The 23,070-nt window shown below is 37.7% G+C and overlaps 1 protein-coding gene and 1 long non-coding RNA gene across 2 annotated transcripts; one reads left to right on the plus strand and one right to left on the minus strand.

Annotated features, from left to right (window-relative positions):
* Positions 1–866: 866 nt before the first annotated feature.
* Positions 867–20,325, plus strand: LOC124263391. The gene is made up of 8 exons (XM_046698008.1): positions 867–1,509; positions 1,906–1,926; positions 7,016–7,135; positions 10,106–10,152; positions 11,203–11,341; positions 11,388–11,696; positions 12,701–12,805; positions 17,410–20,325. The coding sequence occupies exons 1-8, from the start codon at positions 1,162–1,164 to the stop codon at positions 17,500–17,502; spliced, it is 1,182 nt and encodes a 393-aa protein (XP_046553964.1). The 5' UTR covers positions 867–1,161; the 3' UTR covers positions 17,503–20,325.
* Positions 15,002–16,339, minus strand: LOC124263392. The gene is made up of 2 exons (XR_006894831.1): positions 15,442–16,339; positions 15,002–15,076 (listed from the first exon to the last, which is right to left on the minus strand). It is a non-coding gene; the product is annotated as an uncharacterized LOC124263392 (long non-coding RNA).
* Positions 20,326–23,070: the final 2,745 nt, after the last annotated feature.

Genomic DNA, 23,070 nt, shown 5'->3' on the forward strand with positions numbered 1-23,070 from the left:
CGAAAGCGGGTTAAAGTCAGTGTCGCCGAAATTTGGAGGGGTGAATTAAAGGGCGACACAGTTTAAACTTTTTTTTCAAATAAATCTATTATGAAAACGAACATTATTTAGAAACTATTTTTCTAGAGAGGAGCAGAGGTCGTGGTAAATGTTACACACAAGACGAGGGATGGTAGTTGGGGTGTGTGGGGGTGTGGGTAGTCTGTCTCACAGTCCCTGAACCACATTATTTTCCCTACAGCCTACCCTTCCCTGTAGTGCTAAAGCCCTAAACGAAGCAAGTCTAGATTTCCCCAGGTTCAGGAATCTCTGGTCTCTCTAGGGCTCCTTTTCAATTTAAATGGGCTTGTTTGTTACTATCAAAATTATATATATTCAGAGACTTAGCCTTAGTCTAGGGTGTGGGGTGTGGGGTGGGGTCGGGATTGGCAGTATATGGAACACAACCACATGAGACCACTTACAGCAACTTGACCAGTCTAAAGTGAAAAGTTTACTTAAACAATATTATACGTTTTAAAAAAGGTTCGTAATTTTTATACCATGTTCCCGATTGAAACCATGCATTTTCCCTTGACCTATACAACGCTATGTTATTTTTCTTAAATGTAAAATTAGTAATTACGATTTTCATTGTTTAGTCAATAATCATTCACAAGATGTGTGTATATTTACTTGTTGAATATACATATGATAAGTATCCCAAATCGAACTAATTATCATAATGCTATTCCTTACTAATCAAAATGCGCATCACTCGGAAGAGTGTATAACAAGTGTCGACATGATCTCAGCATCATATATCACAAAAGTAATAACGTTGTCTGTCTTTCAGTTCATCAGGCAGCTGTTACCTGAAGCGAGACGTCGGGAATTTGTCGCAACATTTCTCGTACCTTGCAATATGACGTTGAAATGGTGACGTCATGTTGAAGGCAGGTGCAAGTGAAAACGAGGCAGATTACGGGAAGCATTAGTTTGTTTGATCGTCAATTTACCGAGAAGTTGTGGGCTACAATCGATAAGCAACGCAAATTCATTGAGCGGACTGGATTCCTGATGAATAGTTCTACACGGTGCTTCATTTTCAGCTAGCTATGATGACGGAGTGAATTTATCTTGCATTTTATTGAAGTCGAATTTGTACATTTGCTTGTCAACATGGCGTCCAGTTCAGTGAGTCAAGAGAGCCTAGACATGGAGGACTTTGAAACGACGCGACAAAGAAACAGGATAAGGACACACCGAGGGAGAGGAATGTTTTACAGGGGGGACAGGGACGGAGGGGATCATGTGGATCGTGAGGGTCGGGACCAAAACGGGGAGGGAGGGGAAGGCCATCCAACCTCGTTCAGTCAAGACCACGACTCGCCCACGCGTACTGTTGGCAGAAGCAAAGATAAAAGAAGCCGACCAAATCACTTACATAAAGGGAAATTACCGAAAGACAAGAGAAAGTTGAGGGAGAAAAGGAGGAGTACCGGTGTCGTCCACCTGCCTTCAACTGAGGTATGTTTGTTTGGAAGATAGTCACCACATTTGAATGTTTTCCCCAGTACTGACAGGGAACCAGCTACATTGTAAGCATTCCGATGACATCATACTAACTTAGGATTATATAATTGTTGCTACAATGTTGCAAATGTTGTGCATTGATTGTCATCTTCTTCTGTTCTTGTTCTTGTGGAGGAAGTGTTATTATCATATTATTTGTTAAACTTTTAATCACCTGTTCGTGTGACATTCTTGAGTTGGCTATGTCAGGCAGGTGTTCGCACCCATTACCCTGACGAGGCATGCTTCTGTTTTCTCCTGTTTTACATATTTCTAAAGAGTTTTGCTTGCTTCTTTGTTTTGTTCCTGTTGTTATGTCTGTATGTCTCTTACAATTATGTTTTTCTACAGCTGTCTGTAGCAGAAGTAGGGGTATGAAAATCGTACTTTACTGTATCTCTCTCACTGCTACAACATGTAACTGTATATCCAATGTTGTGACATGGCTGACGCCTCATAATAAGATCTGATGCCTTGATCAGTATTGTTGCTGGTAATTCAATGGGGACTTCACAGTTTTTAACAAAATTATATATTTCCTGTTTATAATTTGTAACCCAAACACCTGTCATATAGGTGGAATATAAATGAGAGTCGTGGTATACATCATTGTTAGTGTCCCTCAGCAATTTGATGTTGTATCAGTATCTTGTTATAAAGAATGAAGATGGCATTATCTATTGCTCAACATTACAAATGATTTTATATGATATCATTTAACAGAACAATGCTTCTTTCAATATCTCACGAACCCACATTTTTCTCCGTTTCTCCGAGTATGCTAAATACTAATAGATCATTTGACCACTAAATAATTCAATAAATTAAATTATGATTATTCAAAAGAAAAGGCTTTTGTAATTTTGAGGACAGCCATGTCATTACATATATTATATTATCCTCTCATATGTAGTCTTTCCATCATAGATCTTAACTTTCATTATGACATATCAGTGTGAACATGTTTCCATCAGCTTGTGTCAGTATTTGGACATGTTTAAGCTCATGTTCTCTGGCACCAACGCAGAATGTGATTTAGTCTTCAACCTGTACTATATGAAATGTATTTTTATTGTTTGTATTGTATGACATGTTTCTATCATCAAAATGATTAAGGAATTTAAATAAGTTAAAAGAAAGAAGATTGTAAAGTTGGCCTACCTTAATTTCCTGCTATTCATGCTAACTTACTAAAAAGTTGAAAGTCATGAAATGAAAAAGCAACCCCCACCCGTAAAAATACTGCAAGAGACAAATGTAAGTATTTTTATACACCCTAAGATAAGTGACGTAAAGTCTTCAATCATATGTTTTGTCGGATGTTCACAGTAATAACATAGTTACGACTGACATGTAATTCATTTCTTAACATGCTTTTAAAGTAATGTGCTTATTGCTTCACCTATAACTTTTGAAACATGTCTAGAGTATCTCTCTATAGCTGTAATAATGTTGACATGCCTGTCTCACCTCCATCTTACTGTCAGTGGTATGTTTGTAGGTGTTTGGGATTCTGGGGCAGTGGTTACATGAGGCAAATCTTTGGTTGCTTGTTATTTCCCTGGCTGTATAGAAGAGAGCTTTGTAATTATCGGAAGTAACTTGTACTTTCCTTAAGGGGTGACCGTGTAATGATGCACAGGTCACGTGGTACACTGCAGCACTATGTGCCTTGGTCATAATGATATAAGTACCGTCAGGTCGCATATAGATACCAAGCTCAGGTCAGGAGCTGATGACAGTGGCAAAGATCATTCAGTGAAAATGAATTGTAAGATTATTTCTTGTTTTCTACAAGACATTGACAGCCTTGTTATCATTAACTCAAACCTGCTTAAGGTTTCTTCATTTGGTTTCTATGAATCATCCCAGATGATGATAGAACTTAACTCCCCACAGTCTTTTTGTTGATGTCATGTCATGACAAAGTATATCACAGCACGACCTCTCTGTTGATATGTATCGAGTCATTACAAAGTGTATCACGCTCACAGCAAGACCTCTCTGTTGATATATGTCAGCGAAAAGTATCACAGCAAGACCTCTCTGTTGATATGTCATCATGTCATGATATAAGTATCACAGCATGACCTCTCTGTTGATATGTATGACATGTCATCATGACGAAGTGTACCACAGCACGACCTCTCTGTTGATATGTATCGTGTCATGACAAAGTGTATCACAGCACGACCTCTCTGTTGATATGTATCGTGTCATGACAAAGTGTATCACAGCACGACCTCTCTGTTGATATATATCGTGTCATGACAAAGTGTATCACAGCACAACCTCTCTTGATATGTATCATGTCATGATGAAATGTATCACAGGAAGACCTCTCTGTTGATATGTATCATGTCATGATGAAATGTATCACAGCACGACCGCTCTGTTGATGTGTGTCATCAAGAATTGTGTAACCTTACTGTGTGTATGTGTGTGTATGGAGTGTATCACTCGCCCCTTCTCTTGTAAGCAAGTTAGGACCTAACCTTGGCTGTTGCCATGTTTCATCAAATCATCATCATTACTATGAATGATTTCAAATAATTTTAATGACAACTTAACATTTGTGTAATTTGTAAAATGTAATATCCAACGGGTATATGATTTCAATGAGTAATTCATACAGTGCTAAACAAGGATCCCTGCAAACAGTCAACATGTTCAAAGCTTTGCTTTTGAAATGATTTGTGGGCTTCTTTGCTTTAATTTGGGCAGTGCATTTTTTTCAAAAGCATTTGTGACAAATGTATTCTCAGCATGGCCGAAGTTTTCTAAATATTTTCTAAATATAACCTTGCTTAACAGTCCTGAACAATATGGCTAATTCATATGAAAATATTCCAATATAAATATTGATTTCATCTATTCCATTATAAAGCTTATTGCTCATTGACATGTCTGACATGTCTCGAACAAGTTAATGACAAAGTGAGTATTTATTATTAACCAATGCCCAATCAGTGAGAACTGGGTAATTGTGGTTTGGGCTGGAGAGCCGTAGTGTATGCGTGTATATCGTGTACCATGTACCATGGGCCCACATGTTGTTAATAAAGGCGCAGCGCGTCAATTATGTTGTTACTATTTCTTGCAATTAGGCTCTGTTAGGTTGCATGGCACAATAAAGTTAAGCATGGCACATTTTTATCTTTAACATACGAAATGAATAATAAAGGTGTTTACATTCAGTATGTTTTTTGATTGTTTGCCTGTCAGGATTAATTCACTCTTAAAAATATTGTTTGCTTATATAACATTAAGAAAACATGTAGCCAGAATACAAGGTAGCTCAACGGTTACGGCGTTTGCTTGCTTGTGGAATACTCTGGTTTGTTTCCCTACATGGTTACTTAGGTTCATGAAACAGCTAAAAGTGTAATGAAGCAATGCTCACTCATAACATCTAACTTGACATGCTGCTGTCAAGTATTTTGGGTGGGTATGAAATTCAACGTTGATTGAAATCGAAACGTTTTATCAAAGTAACAACTTGTTTGCCAGCTACTTCATCAATTTGAAATGCCACTTAACCTCGGGGGCTGTTAAGCTTACACCTGTCAGCAATTTATCCATTTAAAAAAATATTATATTATTTTCTTAATGCATATTTATTAGTTGAACTCACAGTTCAGAATATATAAAGCCTTGCCTTAGTAGATCATACAAAACTGTTAAGCAACTATATCTATTGTTCAGTGCCGTTTTTAAAGTCAATGGTCATAGTTTACAAGGCTTGAAAAATGAAACATTATGAAATATTATGGTATGTAGTGGTCTGTAGTTGCCACAGGTGGTGCCCCACCTTCATCAACTTGGAGACTAATCTTAAGTAATTTTTATGGCTTCCCTTACTAATAATGAAAATGGTCATGCCAGTCCATATTATATTTCTTATGTATAGAATAGATCTTTTAACAAGAACAACAACACCTTGGAATTGCCTTGTAAACCTGTACAAGAATAAACCTGAAATAGTGCTGGTCTGCTTGTCACAGTAGCCAGAGTAACCCGAGTAGCCAGAGTAGCCAGGTGAGATGTTTGCTGGGAGTCATCAGGACCAAGAGAGTATTCTTTGTGCTACAACCGTTGGAAGTCTCTGTTGAAACATGTCAGTTATATCAGTAGCAGCTCTGTAATTTAGTGTAAATTCAGAACCCCCAAATACCACGTCCACATTCCTAATCTACTTCAAAACACAAGTTCAAGCAATTTCACAAAGTTTCTGTACCATTATGTCCCGAATAATGAGTAAATAATTCTGCTGATTTCTTCTGCAATGTTTAACAATAGTTGAATGTGGAGTCATGTCGTTTGTACCTCCGGCCATACAACCACCATGGTGCCACGTTGCTGGTCTGATATTTGTCTGGGAGACCAGCATATTCGTCGAACCCTGTTTCATCAATAATCAATATAATTCATGTGTGTGGACAGTGTATGAACAATATATATGATATTCATGATTAGGCCAGGCCAAAACACAGGCTTGTGTTTCATCACTATTCAAAAGTGGGTCAAGAGGGAAGAACAAAATGTTTTTGGAAACATGTTTTAGCATTTTTGAGTAATGTTACATATCTGTACAACTTTATTTTTATGCTTTTTTTAGATAACTTTGGAGATGGGTGAGCTATATATAATTAAATGTGGCATTATTTCAAAGTGAATCTGACACACTATAATGGCATGGTATGAGCAAAAAGTTGGAATCTGATGAAACAAATTTTTCAAAATTTCAATTTAATGGAAAAGGTGTGGGGATGAATTTTGTGTAGGTTACGAGAAACAAATCTATTGTAGATTTACTAACATTAGATATATTTAATAACTGTTCTAATTAAAAATATAAAACATGATAACGATAGTCCCTAACTTTTATGACGATATCTGAAGGAAGTTACCTGTATAGTTATGATAGTGCTGCACATGGCTGTGTGGTATCAACATGACTAGACAGGACTATACAGATGTTGAAGGAAATATGCTTTTAAACATGTTAAATTTTAATAAGTGTTGTTCGAATACATGGTATATAGTGTAAAGGTGGAAAATATATAATTTACTTTATTGCTTTCTGTCGCACATTGTGAAATATTGTTTATGATATATACATACATATAGTAATAGTCACACACCATTCTGTGGGGACTCGTGAAGGTCCGGGTTAGAATTGGTCTTCAGCAACCCTTGCTTGATGTAAGAGGCGACTAACGGGATCAGGTGGTCAGGCTTGCTGACTTCGTTGACACATGTCATCTTATCTCAACTGCGAAGATCGATGCTCATGCTGTTGATCACTGGATTGTCTGGTCCAAACTCGATTATTCACAGACTGATGCCATATAGCTGGAATATTGCTGAGTGCAGCATTAAACAACAAACAGGAAGTAGGAAGTCTCTGTTATATAGAGTCTGAGTGTCGTAGATTCAGAGATGTGTTTGTACATTTCAGAGTACCGGAGACTCTTTGGATGAGGATGATGACGATGACAAAGTTGCCATGGAAACCAAGAAAAACACAGCATTTAATGAAATCACAGATAAAAACAAACCAGTTCATGAGAGACATGATGTAAGTAGAGAAAGGGCAGCTGAAAGTATGTACACTGTTATGTGTGTTTAATGCCAGATATACTCAGTAATATTACAGCTGTAGTATATATAAGTATGGAGGCCTGGAAGCATGACACTGACAGAGTTTGGACCAGACGAACATGTGAACAACATACATTTTTTATTCTTACATAAGACAAGTCTACTTGATCCGAACATCATTCAATATGCATCATTTAAAAGTATTTTAGAAAATTAATGATATTTTTAAGTGTGCCCTTTACATGCTTTAGGACTGGGAAATTCATTTCAAGTGCTGTTGTGATTTTAGCCAGGCAATTAAACAGGGGTGGAAATAACCCATTGCCCGACGCCCGAATCCAGCGTATTTTTCTGTCGGGCAAGCAAATTTGTATATCACACTGTACCGGTGTCCAGTTGACTTTCCAATGTTAATTATGTTGTTTATTTAAAGAATCAACAAGAAAACGGCTGGTATAGTGGAAAAATCATCAGGGCAAGTGATTTTACATGTGCCACTGTACCGGAGTACACTAGCAATTTTAAAGTTATTTCCACCCCTGCAATTAACAATATAATTCAAGGAAAATTCTGACCCATTACTGCTTAAGGTACTCCAAGAGATGTGCAACTGATACCTTTTAGAAGACAACAACAGTATTGTGTCTACTGAATTCTTGAAATGTAGAAGAATGATAAATGTTGCACTCTGCTTGAACAAAGGAACTTTGACTATAGGACCTGTAATAATGTTAAGTATTCCCATTAACCACCAAGGCAAATCCTCAGGTTGTGACAATCATCAGTGTTATGGGACCGTGAGTGATGTCTGTGATCAATGCTAGCCTTGTTATATTCCAGCATTCCATGGTGTAGCTTGTGTATCAGCTGCATGTGTGTACATATTGTACTTAATGGGCTGTTTATGGCGTTATCAGACCCCAAGCTGATACAATGTAAGGCTGTTAACAACATTGTTGTACTTGAGATGCAGGCTATCTGAAGTGGTGCTTGAAGCCACTGGAGACTCTAGTGTTGTCAGCTACCACTTCAGTAGACATTGCATCACACTGTAAGTGCCGCCCACTATCAGGGTAGGAACAGTTATACATTTCATAAACGAGGATTCATTACGAGTGTTTTTAATATGGGAAATATCCACCGAGTCGTAGTTAGGTCTCGGCAAATATGGACCAATGAAATGAGGTTGATATTTCCCATATTAAAAAACATGAGTTATGAATTCTGTGTATCATGTTCATGTTAAAGTTTCCCTTTTATGAGGGGGCGGTAGGGTGGCCTAGTTGTTAAAGCGTTCGTTCGTCATGCCGAAGACCGGGTTCTATTCCCCACAAGGGTACAATGTGTGAAGCCCATTTCAGGTGTCCCTCGCTGTGATATTGCTTGAATATTGCTAAAAGTAGCGTAAAACCAAACTCCTTCCTTGCCTCCCTTTTACGAAATAAATGCCTCAAAATTAACACCAGAAACTTGATTTATGTATATACATGGTGTGTAGTGATGCATGCTTTCCATTGTCCTTTGAACCAAATTATACAAAATGTGAACTCCTTTTTGGCATGTTCCTTTTCTGAGAAAGAAGTTCCTCAGATTATATAGAAAAATACTTTTCTTGAACAGACTTTTAAAAAAAAATTAAACTTTGATAACGGTAACAAAGACGGTGCTGTCTCATTGATTATAACTCTGGTATAATTTCACTGATGTTTTGCTTCCGGTTAGCTAGTCTGCATGTCTAATTTGCACACATATTTCATAAAGTTATGTCACGGATAAATGCTTTAGTTACAAGATACATGCTGTGATGCATCCAGCTTCAAATGCTGACTCAATTTCCAGTCAAGACATATATTTCTTGAGGTGATGTTTATCACAGCCTGATTCGCAATTAACAGGATGTCAGTATTGCTGGTATTTTCACCTTAGAATTTGCCCACCTGAACAGCGCTAACATAATGGCACACCCACAAACTGTGAACGTCAAGCCTACTGGGTGACATATACTAGTGTGAGTCATACTGACTCTGGCAAGTGTCATAGTGCAAATGAGATGTGTTCATGACTGCAACATACATAACCGTCACAGTATTATCTATAGCCGTTATGATGTACATGATACATGATATGATAATATCTTGGTTACCATGGTTTCTATTGTCATATTTCCAGTTGCTGCTTGTATCTGCAGTCAAATTAGTTTATGTTTGCACATTATACTGTTACATTTATTTCATAGTACAATGTTGGGTTATGTCAATATCAAAAGTGGTTGTTGGACAGCCTGCGGCAATGGGTAACCATGGTAACATGTGTTTGTGTCACCCTGTGTGATGTTCTTGCTTGCTCACTCACTCAATCAGTTATTCACTTTAAACCCACCAACCCACTCACATGTCATCATATCCCTACTGTGTAGATCGATTCTCATAATGTTGATCACTGGATTGTCTGGTCGAAGCCCGATTATTTACAGACCGCCGCCATATAGCTGGAATATTGCAGATTGTTAAACATCAAACAGACACCCAGCCACCAACTCAATGACTCTGCTACATATGTTTACAAGGGAATTGAAGTATTTACCAATGGTTGTAATAATGAATGTTGGCGTTTTGTAACCATGGTAACCCTGACTGTTGAGTTTGTGTCGTTACAGTAACCTAAATCACAGTTGTGCCCCTTCGTCATGTGAGGATTCAACACTATAGTTCTGTAACCATGGTAACCGTGACTGTTGAGTTTTTGTCGTTACTGTAACCTAAATCACAGTTGTGCCCCTTCGTCATGTCGGGATCCAACACTATAGTTCAAGTCACCAACTTGCTCAGATCATCACTCACTACTTTTTAGTTTATCACTCCAACACACAAGACGCTTAAAAATGTCCTACATCATTAGAAATCTTTACCACATTGTGTTTTAATCAAACCTATTTCTTTTGTTCCAGGGCCATAGTCACCATTCAAGTACATTCACAACAAGGAGAAACAAGAGGTAAGACTGCATACAGACTAGTAACCACCGGACAAACTGGTGTTCCTTCTCTTACCTGTTGTTTTTGGGCAGTGGGGTAGCCTAGTGGTTAAAGTGTTCGCTCGTCACGCCGAAGACCTGGGTTCGATTCCCCACATGGGTACAATGTGTGAAGCCCATTTCTGGTGTCCCCCACCGTGATATAGCTGGAATATTGCTAAAAGCGGCGTAAAACTGAACTCACTCACTCTCTTACCTGTCGCAGGACTTAACACCTCAGGGGTGAATGTTTACTTTGCTGTGTGCACTTACACAAGACACATCATGTGTTTAACCCATCAACATCTGGGTTAGAACTGATCTCCAGTAACCCATGCTTGTCGTAAGAGGTGAATGACATGTCATCATATCATAATTGTGTAGATTGATGCTCATGCTGTTGATCACTGGATTGTCTGGTCCAGACTCAATTATTTACAGACCGCCACCATATAGCTGGAATATTGCTGAGTGCGGCATTAAGCAACCACCAAACCAAACATGATGGGTTTAATGAGCCCATCTACCAACTCACCAAAAATGAATTTCTGAAATGAAAAGCTGTGTAGAATCGCTACCTATTACCAGTGCTGCCAATGAATTCTTATTTTTTTTCTCAAACATTAACATTTCCATGTTCTGACTTCTGACTTCTGAGAGTGACACTTTACCACATGTGGCTGCAAAAAACATCAAATTTGGTCACAAGTTACTAATTGTAGCTTGTAAATAATGACAGATTTTCAGTTTCACTCACATCACTTCTTAGGGATATATTTGCTCTTAAATATGAAGTTAGGCCTGATCAAATGCAGAATGCAAACACTAACTTCTGGCGAGTGTTAACTCTGAATGTGTAGGCAAAATGCCTTAACTGTGTAGTCTGAAATCTTATAATGTATGGCAAACATTCATGAACAGTCTCTCCTCTTCCTCCTCCCCCTCCTCCCCCTCACCATGTCCAAACTCAATCACTTGTTGGCTATTGATGATTGACTGATAGTACAGACTGGGTCATTTTTATGTTTTCAGTCCATCTGATCTCGAGGCTGATCTGGAGGACAACCAAGATTACGACAGTACCGTCAGCCATTCAGAAACAAATCTCACCCTGATTGGTCGATCCGAGTCATCTGATACCCACATGTCCCAGTCTCTCCTGGACAGGCCCGTAGGAATTTCCAAATTTACTCGCTGTTCACCCGGAATCTACCAAGTCTTTCACTTCAACGCACATGGCCAATATTAGTGATCAGGAGGCCAAGGGCTCAGTCTCGTCTATGAACACTTCCTCTGTATTGTCTCGGTACAGGGAATCAGAAGCCCCACTAAGAGACATTGATCAAAACAGATCCAATATTTCTAAGATGAGAGACAATAAAAGCGAATCTTCATACGGCTATTTATCATCTCGGTTCCGTGATAAGGACCAGTCTCATGGTTCATCTCGTGTCAACTACCACGTCCCACGACCGTTCATCACACAGAACAATGACAATGCTGCTTCTTTGGAGAAGGTGAAACAGGTGACTTAGTATTTCCGTAAATTTATTTGCTGGGTGCAGAACTTCTTGTCTTCAGTTTCAGCTCCCCGGGACTAAAGAGCCATCTAAGTTCAAGGCATGGTAGTTGTTTGTCATCTGTCCATCTGTCCATGTTTTCAGAGGATGTCTGGCACCATAATCTATAGTTTGTTAATAATTTGATATTTGTGCATACACAATGGGTCTAGCAAGATAATAGGACTTTCGGCGTGAAAATCATATGAATAGTTTGTTAATAATTTGATGCATCTATCTTTAAAAGAAAATCTGGAACAATCTTGGAGTCTGAAGTATTGATATTTTTTAGAACACAATGGCATTTAGATGCCTGTTGATGTTAAACATGTTAAATCCAGACTGTGAGAAAATGCAAAATCAATTATCAAAAACATTCCCCTCAAATGTTAGGAAAAGGATTATGTGCACATAATCACATGTAAGAGACCTTTCTTTGTGGAAGGTGAGCAACAGTACCTAGGTTGTCTTTGTTTAGCATTCCCCTTATGGTTTTGCAATGACCCTGTGAGTAGTGATGAACAGCAGATTGATGTGCATCTGACCTAATTCTTTGGATTACAATCATGCCAGTGTGTTCTTGACCTGATGTTCTCTGTTACTGGATGCTTTCCTTGTTTACATGGTGTTCTCTGTTAACTAGGTGTACTCTTTGTTAGCTGAGTGTTCACTCTATTAACTGGGTGTTCTATTATGTGGGTATTACTGCTGCTATTTCTGCTTTCTATAAATACTTGGTGTTCCCAATGGTAAATGTTCTCTTTGGTGACTGGGTGTTCTTTTGTGCTGAGAGTGGTTACCAAGCAATCAATGTTACCCTATAGTAACTAGGGACTCTGTATGTTTATTGGCTGTTCTTTGATAACTTGATCCCCTATATTAGATTGGTCCTCTATCTTGGTGTTTCTTGGTGGTTGCTGATGGTCCAGTGTTATGATCACTATATGCTGACAAAGCTGTTGATGTTGCAGCTGCTGGAGAAGGAGAAGGAGGAGAACAAGAGGCTACAGCAAATGCTAGACGACAAGGACCGCAGGATAGCGGAGCTGGAGAAGGAGGTGTCCCTCCTCAATAAGGTAGGGTTAATACTTCCTCCACTCATCCTGGTTCAATGATAGACAAGGAAGGTGGATGGCAGCTGCAGAGAACCTGACTCCAGATGATGTATTCATATATAAAGGATGCTTGACTGTTGAAATACTACCCAAGTGATGGTATCTTCACATCATAGGAATCATGCTAGCCATTATCACTCTCCTTGATTGAGATGAGCTCAAATAAGTAAATTTGGACCAATATTATCTCTGAATAAATCAATTTTTCACAATCAAGAATAACAAGACGTTAACTGTTTCAATATCTTTAAAGTCACTGCCAGATATAAGGAAAGGAAACATTACTGAGTATGTAAATTCTACATAGTTGAAATAGAGGTGGTTACAACTCTCACAGGATGATTAAAGATTAAATGAAGCAGCAATGTATTGTCAGCAATATGCAGTTAACACTGAAACAATGCATGCTGTCAATGCTGTAGTTGTGTATTACATGTGACCTCTCCTATATTGCAGTGTTACCACTGAGGAATAGGAAAACAGGGTAATAATCAGTGATATAGCATGGTCGTTATTGATTCGTATCTCCCCTTTCTGTTGGCATGTCATCTTCAAGCATTTGTTGTCAACCTTTCTTTTTCTTGTATGTTAATCATAGAAACAGCTTCACAGACACCCTTCAAAGTAATTCAATGTACTTGTAAGATGCAATGAAAAATCATGGAAGAAATTGAGTGAATGAGTTCAGTTTTACGCCACACTCAGCAATTTCCAGCTATATGGCAGCAGTGGTAGCAGTTGAAGTTTTGTTTGGAGGATATACATCTTTAGAATAGGGACGGAACGTGCAGATCTCTCGAAAGAAACGTCATTCTTGACTTTATTGATTTTTAACACAGATGAGACTATTTTGTGACATTTTTCAACATATGGTAGATGTTCTTTTGGCGTAATTCCTTAGCTTGATTGTGTATATTGTGATTTCATTTGTTGTTGTAATGCCAAATTCTAGTCGCCTCAGAACTCTTTGCATGGAAGCTCTGTGTGTTTGTAGCCTGTGAATATCAACCCTTTACTTATCCTAATAACTTTTGAAGTTGCATTTATTGGAAGTTTTCCTAGTGTAGCTCATTCCTCATTCCTCGACACTGAAGCAGACAAAGTTCCACTGAGCATCCAGTGTCAACCTTTGATGAATCCAGGGTATCAGTCTATGTCTAATAAAACAAAAAGATGAAGCAAATAGTGACGTTCAAAAGAAATCTTGAAACAACCTTAGGATAGCATTTTTATTTTCTGTGTTTCTCATTGCCCGACTGACCCTTATAATTTTTTTGCCGACGCCTCAAAAAACTTCTTCTTTTTTTCATTCCAACACCGCCAACTTGAACCTCAAACGTACTGCCTCGTCATATAACATGTTTACCTTTTAATCAGTCGTTGCCACTAGTCTAAAGAATGCGAGAAATTGTAACAAGAATTAGAATAAAGGAGAATCAAGAACATTATTCAGATAATTCTGTCTATATTAAGTTAATTTTGTTTTTTTCCCGACCAACCGACACATGTTCAGAATTTAGTGGCTTCGTGAAGCACATTTAAAAAATGATGCCCTTATGGATGGACACAAGTTTGCACAATTACAGATCTCTGAACAATGTCCCTAGACAACTAAGTTTTGTCAGTTTCTGCAGGTCATCTAGTGTACATCATGATTGGATGTATCAGTATTCCCCCAATTTAGGTATTCTTTCAAACTTTGTAGGCATATGAAGTTTGCATACTACGAACTAGTGGTATTCCGATTAATTGAAATAATCGAAGATTGGTCGCAGTGACCAAACAATCGATCACATTTTCTCCTAATCGAACACAAACGATTTTGGAACTACTTTCTTAGTGTTTGAAACACTTGACGATGGAACATATCTTAGAAATTGTCCGGGAAGAAAAACATGTTTAATTCTTAAAAAATTCACTTCACTTACTGACAAGTCATGACTGAATATTTCTTAAGGTCTCCAGGAAGTTTATGTTCATCATATATTAGTCATCACTTTAAAGTAGTAAGTTGCATCATTTTACATTGGATGTGAAATTTCCCTTAGCAATTTGCGCAGTTTCTAAATAAAACAAAACAAGAGAGAACCACTTTATACTTGTCTGCAATAACAACCTGAATAGGGAAATCTGGAAAATGACGGTAACTAATATTTTTCGATGATTGCTCGTTGGTAAGGAACCAATTATCAGGTGTGAGATTTCTACCTATTCCCAACACTACTACAAACCCTCTTAGAACAAAGGACCGCCTCCGTGGTGTAGTGGTTAGAGCGTCCGCCCGGAGAGTGGAAGGTCGCGGGTTCGATCACCGACCACGTCAAACCAAAAGACGTTAAAACATGGTACTTGTTAGTCCCTGCCTGGCGCTCGGCATTAATGGGTACAACAAGGACTGGTCAGCTCAGAGTCAGTATAATGTGTCTGAGTAGGGTATTCATGCTTCACTGCGACACGGTATCTCAGTGGGCTAGGACTATAAAACCAGCTTAAGTCTGGGCTAGTACAAGCAGCCGCACATACACATACACATGCATGCACGTCGTCATATGAACGAAATATTCTCAAGCACGATGTTAAACCCAAATTCACCTCACCTCTTACAACAAAGCAGAGGCCCAACACAGTACAGCATACAGTTGAATATGATAACCCAAGTTACCATTGTAAAAGGTCCTTTTGGCTTAGCTACAAACTCACTGCACTATTATTTGTCTTGTATTTTCGTAGTAGATGCATCTAGCAAGATATGTTATTGAATTTTGTGCATTTTGAATGTGTCATAGGCTTTCACCTTGAGTGGAAGTTAAAGGGAGATAACCAGTGGTGTCATTGACTGAACAGGCATTGTGGGTAAACTACAATAATATCACACTGGCTGACAGTGAGATCTGACTGTGTTGCTGTGTATTTGAAGAAAAATGACTGTGATTACTGTTAATACTTGCATGTACTGTTTACATATCTTGTTTTTAAAGGTCATTGTAGATTGATGAGGGAAGACAGCCAAGAGGCACTAGTTGTACATGTGTACAAGACTAATTTGAACAATTTTAGACTATGAAAGAGTTAGGACTATGACAGTCAGAATATTAGAACATGTTTAGTTGCTGAAAGATTGATTTCTGTTCAGAATGGTAAATATCTGACTTACTTAAACTGACATATGACATATTTAATCCAATCTTGTGCTCACATTGAGGTGACTGCAACCTTTTTTAACACAACTACTGAATTTGCTCGACATCAAAACAGTAAATGCTGAACAAAATATCTGAGCTGTCTGGTTACTTTTAGGGTTCTCTGTGTTTATACAGCATATGAGAGATCGCCCTCAGAGAGAACACTGGGTAGAAAACAATCCAGTGTGTTGTGAGTCACTGCCTGAGAAAACCTAGAACATTCTGTGTGCAGGTGCTGCTGTCTCAACTCACCTGCAAGATTGTTTAGTTGCTGTGATATTGTAGGGGACATTTAATCAACTGTTGACAGCAGTTTAGGATGAGGGTACTGAATCAAGAGGACACAAAGAGAACTCTTCGTTATAGGTTATATTTGTACTCGTGAAGAACACGCACGAGGCAAAACAGAAAAGGGAGAGTTTGGAAAGGGAGATAACTCTTTTTACTCACAACACTGCCAAGCAAACCTGCATTGGCGTGATAGGATGTTCTTGGATAGCATTAGCAAGTTTGAAATATTTTGATTGTCAAGAATCTGTCAAGAATTTACTTGTTATATCAAAGACCCAAGTTCAAATTCCAATATTTATACACCATGTGACACCTACTTTCAGTGAGTTTCAGACAGATTCATGTCTTATCAGTCTAAGTAAACTTAGGCTCAGTATTATTCATTACACTGCTATACTGAGTCTAACAAAACCTTGTAGAAGGTCGTGTCAGCTAACCTTTTGGACTGACCAATCAGAACACAGCTTACCAAATCGCGAAAGTTAACATTCGCACATACCGTTTGAACCTTTACCTCAAAAACTAGAATGATTCTGAATGTTATTTTCTGCTCGATCGCTTCCGAGTGATACACGCGATGAGTAAACAGTCGCTGAAAATAGCGTTTTTGTCAATATTCAAGGATGTCATCTTGCGAAAATATAAGCAAATAGTAACCAAGTCATTAGAAACCCATAAGCATATACTGCAGGTCAAATATATCTGCTTTATGTGGATTTTCATTTGTTGATAGATCAGTGTCAGAGACCAGGGAAGAGAAATTTAGAAAAAACTTTTTGCAAGTCCCGCCAAACCCTAACAAGTAGTCGTTGTCTGATTGGTTAAATCCCTTTGTCCGTCTCGCGTTTGATTGGACGGTCATAGGTCGCTCAAAGGTTAGCTGACGCGACCTTCTACAAGGTTTTGTTAGACTCAGTATAGCAGTGTAACGAATAATACTGAGCCTAATTTTACTTAGACTGATGTCTTTATATACGTGCCTTGTTTGGTGACAGACTGTTATTCAGTCAAGTTATCACAGTTCATCATTCTGTCAAGTCCATATTCAACTTGCTTTTTCCCTGCAATAATTTACTATCTTTCTCTTTTCAGGAACTCGATGAAGTTGAAGATGAAAATATTAAACTGGAAGAAGACAAGAGTGCTTTAATCAAAGCCATGTCTCAGCTTAGTACCAATGTCTAGTGATCATCATCTGTGTTACCATGGTTACTGAGTTTTAGCTGAGGGGTGGTGTGAGACCACCTCAACAGGGCCTCAGGCCATAAAGTGTTGTAAATAACCCCAAAAGGGCCCCATGTGTCAAGTTACACACATGTTTATTGTGGTCATGTGCTGTAAGCTAAAGAATTTTGCCATTTAACCTGTCACTTCAAAGAGGAAATAGATCAATGCCAAGACAATGTTTTATTGCCTAAGTGGATTAGTTCAAGGTGATGCATCTAAGGAGGATATTACAAACAGATGCTGCCAGTTTCATGCTGAACCAAAGACCATCACTAAAACTGTAAATTTCATTTAACTCACAGATTTAAAAACAGTTTCTTGTCATTGTCACATCCGACCTCTGCACAATGAAAATTACATAACCACCTGCCGGCGAAATCTTGGCATCAATCTTATTTCATGTAAAAGGTATCGACAGAAAAAGACATTTTTCTGCTGTTTTGAAGTCACAGGTTAAAACAGCAATAGCCATTAGGTGCTTGTGCAGTTCAAGCGATATATCCAACTTGTGCCAGTTAGAACCAGTGTCTACTGGTAATGGTCCAGTTATTAGCGTCCATGTTTACTGCTATGGCTCAACGTTGCAGATTATCACCGATTTGTTCCAGTTCTAGATATTACAGTTTGTTTATATCATGGAATGCCAGTTGACACCGTTTTGTTGACAGTTTGATGTTTAGGGCCGGCCAGGATCATACGTATTTGAAATGTAATGTATGAAGAACATTCATGTTTGGATCACAGTCCTTTGAAAGGAAATTGTTATACCCTGTTTCTTGTGACGATATCGCATACTGTTATTTCAATCATATTATTTATACTTATGAAGTAGGTCTTAAAAATGCCAGAAGTTATAAGAAGGTGTTCGCATTTATTTCCTGAGTTTGGTCATTGGAACCTTGGACTAGTTGTAGGTAAATGTCTTCCTAAACTTAAATGAGGGAATACAAGGAAGGGGTAGATGTGATACAGATTTAACTATGGATATGTATTTGTGATCATTTGTATGTTAAGTTTAGCAGTGTCTTGTGTGGCACATTCAGGAAGTTCAAGATTTTTGTCCCATGTCTGCTGTAAAGATTAAACTGCCTTTGGCTTCTTGTCATCAGCCGCCATATAGCTGGAATATTGCTGAGTTCGGCATAAAACTAAACTCACTCATTCTTGTCACCATCAGGATCAGTGTGTCAAGGTGTGATAATCAGTCAGGTGCCTGTCACAGCCTGCAGCACTGAGTTACTGTCTCTAGGTCCGTAATTATTTATTGCTAGTTGGACACTTGAGATAAATTTGAGAAAACACTATCAGGAGTATAACTTGTGCTTTATAAAGCCCAGTTTAAGCAGTCCTGATAAGACAGCAAGACTTCACAGACCTTATTATTGTATTACTCTTCCCTTCTTCAAATATTCTTAAGATAAAATATGTCACTAATTTTTAAAATTGTTTATGAAAAGCACTGCTTCAAATGTTTTCAAGGCAGTTGGACGGTTTATTAACATGGGATGAGCTGAAGATGAGAAAGAACAATTACTTCCATGCCACTGGTGTGAGTTGTAGGAACAGAGTGCAGAGATGACTTGGCAAATTAAAATAATCCCCACCTGTCTGAAATAACAATCAAAACATACCGTTTACGTGATGATAAACCCATTCCCTTCTGTAGGTCACACTTCGCCAGTTCTTGGCATTATAGATTAATGATAGTAATATGGATAAATCATATGATCCTTATCTTGTTTTGAGTGGCACACATACCAGTTTGTTAGATAACTGGTAAGCTATGCATTTACAGTATCATCATGCTGCACCTTTATAGTATCCTCAAAAGTAGGATCTTCCTGAAGGTCTCTTCAATAACTATTAGTCGAAAAATCATTTAAAAATAATGAACACAATTTCTTTTACTTTTGTATTTGTATTCATTATTTTGCTTGCAACTTTTCTGTTTCCATGTCTAGTGTTCAGTATGATACAAGCACAACACAGCCAAATGTAATTGATCAACAATAACATGAAGATTCTTGGTTTATATAGGAATTGAGTTGCTCCTGGGAAAATATTATTTATCAGTTTCCCTTCTTCTTTTAGTTGCACATCAAGTTCCAAGTGCATTCTGCAAAATACAAGCCAAAGAACATAAAAAAACCTTTTGCTCAACTATGCATGGTTGTGAAAGATTTTACTCCGGACGTTTGTGATGTACTTTTTTTTATGTGGTTTGTGTAATTTAGGACTAGTCTGAGTTCGGATAGTGGTACAAAGATCAGTACAACTTCCTAGGTTTTATTGGCAACATCTTCTCTATGGCCATGATAGGGTATGTGTAAGAGGGTCTATGAACTTGTAACATTTATTACATGTAGGCAAGGCTCATGTTCATGACAGGCTGGTTGACAAGTGGCGGAGTCCTGAAATGTCCAGGACTATGCTGTCCACAGATACATCACTCAGGTGTGTCTATAAATGTGGGTTCGAATCCCAGTTGGCCCTGGTTATGTTTCTAGGTTTGTCAACCCTGTACACATGCTGAAACTTTCACCAACTTGTGGGGCGGTGAGGTAGCCTAGTGGTTAAAGCGTTTGCTCGTCACGCCTAAGACCCGGGTTTGATTCCCTACATGGGTACAATGTGTGAAACCCATTTCTGGTGTACCCCGCCCCCCGCCATGATATTGCTGGAATATTGCTAAAAGGGGCGTAAATCCATGCTCTCTCTCACTCACTCACAAGCTTGTGAATGTCTAAAACCATAGGTTTCCTTTCATGCCAAGTTGGCACAGTATGATGATGATTTTTTGTAACCAGCATAAAACTAAACCCACTCGTGCGACGCAGTAACCTAATGATTAAATGCATGATGACTGAGGATCTTTCAGTGACCCATGCTTGTTGTGAGAGGCGAGCAACAGGATTGGGTGGTCAGACTCGCTGACATGCTTAACACATGTCATTGTATCCCAACTGCGTAGATCGATGCTCATGCTGTTGATCAATGGTTTGCCTGTTTCAGAATCGATTGTTTACAGGCCGCTGCCATATAGCTGGAATATTGCTGAGTGCTGCATTAACAACAACAACAACAAACAAACTGAAGATGTGTTCTATTCTCTATGTGGGAATGTTATGTGATGATCTTAGTACCTACTGGATTGTCACCAAGCCCCAAATCGTTGAGTGGCTATAATGTGTCTAAGAGTCACAAGGCCCCTGGTACACCTGAGAAGGATGTTGCTAGTTGTGTACCATGGTCATGACCTTGTTCCATCATGGTGTTGTGTCAACTACCAACATTGCAGTCTTTCAATACAAGAAGCCTACCTTTAGTAAACATAACATCACAATTTGTTTTTTCTTTAAATTATTATTGATGGATTTAATGTAATTTATTTAACATTTGTCTCGTAATAAAACTACCTTTTTAAATGTGATAAGGTATTATCTGTCATTATAGAAGATGGTACGGTGGAATTATTTTATTTTGCACAATGTTTGTTACCTCTTGCTGTGATTAATTCTGTCTGTTTACAATATTACCCTGTGTTCACTCTTTGTACATGTCATCCCACATCGCTACATAAGTTAAAGCTTTTACTTCTACTCATATTAGCAGTTTACTGAATCGAAGGAAGTTCAGAATGTTCAATTATGCATATTTCCTGTCTCTTGTGAAGCAGCTTGAGAGCAAACAGCTTTGTGTTGGATTGTGAGTTTGGTTGTGATTTTATTGTTTCGTTTATATTTTTCATTTCTAATGTGCCATTTACTTTATGAATCTAATACAGTATCTTTATAGTTCACATATCATCTTTCCAGTGATGTAGGTTTACATCACATGCACCTTAAGAATAGACGTGTTTAAAGTGTCCTTGACTTCATAATTTACACAGAGTGTATTGGTTCAGCTGAATGGTTTCAAACAATATGTCAGTGCAAGATTATTTGGTTGTGTGTGATTCACAATTTCATGTCAAGGTGTTTGAGGGATTGTTAAATAATAGAACGCAGACAAGGGACATATAGATATCTATATAATTATTGTCATATCTGTTTATCAAACTTGAATGGAGATTTACTAAGGATGTTAAGAAACACAATGAATGTTGAATGCAAATTTTACATTGATAAAATGCTTAGCAATTTTTTCTCTATCCATGAATTTATTACATACTTGGAATATTGTTTAGTGGTATCAAAGCTACGCGGTTAAGACAGTTTCTATAACAGGCCCTTGGATGTGTCATGAAACTAGCCTCTTTGAGAGAGACAGGTATCATGACTCTTTATAAGTACATGAATATTTTGATGAAAATTGTGTCAAAGATTCAGTATTCTGGCATCCTGTGACAAATTGTTAATAGAAAACAATATATATGTGTGTATATGATTTTCATAAGTGACAGTCATCTGGGGGTTTGTTCAAAGACAATCACATATTTTAAGCTTGAACCCAAATGGTATAGAGTGATAACTTTGAGTAAAGAGGATCATTAGTACTGCAGGTTTGGAATAATATGTGATACTGATTTTATTTGTTTTACTTGTGTTTACCACATTGAGCTCTGAATCAAATTAAGATTGATTAGAATCTGTATATCTTTGTACTTACAATGGTTGCTCACTACGTTTTAACACGTTATATAAGTACCCATATTATTGAAGTTGGATGAATCAAAGTATGGATCGATGTATTAATCACAATATACAACAAATTAGTTGTATGGGAGGCACTGCAATGGGCTTCATGGTTTCAATTGTCATAGAAGAATCTCTTATTTTTTACAGTTCAGTTTATGAATAGCAATATGTCTGAAACTACATCTAGTCTTGAACAAAGAAATTGTATTTGTTGTGTATTCAAGTCACTGATATGATTTGCAAAACTAGAATGAAAAAATAGATGTTTTAAGTTAGATAGAAAATATATGAATATTACTTTCTGGAGATCTATAACATCTGAGGTAAAGTAGGTCAGAGTTACTGCTACTTACATCTCATTATATGAATGTCTGAGTAGCAGTTCATGTTGAGAAGCTCTTCAATTCTAGAGATTTTGACATTTTAAAGTTTTTAAAAGTCTTTTTTAATGTTTTCAGTACAACATATACTTGCAAAACACCTGATATAGTAAACTGTCATACCCATCTTAAAGGTGCAATCTTAGGTCTGTAAATAAGTTTTCTTGTGCTTTATGAGCATTGTAGTGTTTATTAATACACTATATAATAATAATTATGTTATAAAATAATAATGATCATGATCCAAATAACACTACCACCTTAACATCAGTCAGGAAGATGCTCTTTATATTAGTCTTTAAAATGCATTCGAAGCAATTGTATGACAATATATATGCATGTTCAGGGTACTCCTGTTATACTCACTAGCCCTGACAGTGGTTAATACAGCTGTTATTTTACACAGAGTATGAATGGGAAAGGACGGAGTAGTTTGTACAATATCTGAGGATGCTATTTAATGTATTTATGTTGTATATTTTGAACTATTTTGGATAAAGTAAGCTGCT

Source organism: Haliotis rubra, unplaced genomic scaffold (assembly GCF_003918875.1).
Source record: "Haliotis rubra isolate DU_JTF1 unplaced genomic scaffold, ASM391887v1 Scf88, whole genome shotgun sequence".
NCBI classification, from domain to species: Eukaryota; Metazoa; Mollusca; class Gastropoda; order Lepetellida; family Haliotidae; genus Haliotis; species Haliotis rubra.

Bases quoted from the DNA above. Each gene is read 5' to 3' on its own strand.
- LOC124263391 (XM_046698008.1), top strand. From the start codon at position 1,162: ATGGCGTCCAGTTCAGTGAGTCAAGAGAGCCTAGACATGGAGGACTTT. The intron at 1,927-7,015 runs GTATGAAAATCG...TGTACATTTCAG, and splicing joins TGTCTGTAGCAGAAGTAGGG to AGTACCGGAGACTCTTTGGA. The intron at 11,697-12,700 runs GTGACTTAGTAT...TTGATGTTGCAG, and splicing joins CTTTGGAGAAGGTGAAACAG to CTGCTGGAGAAGGAGAAGGA.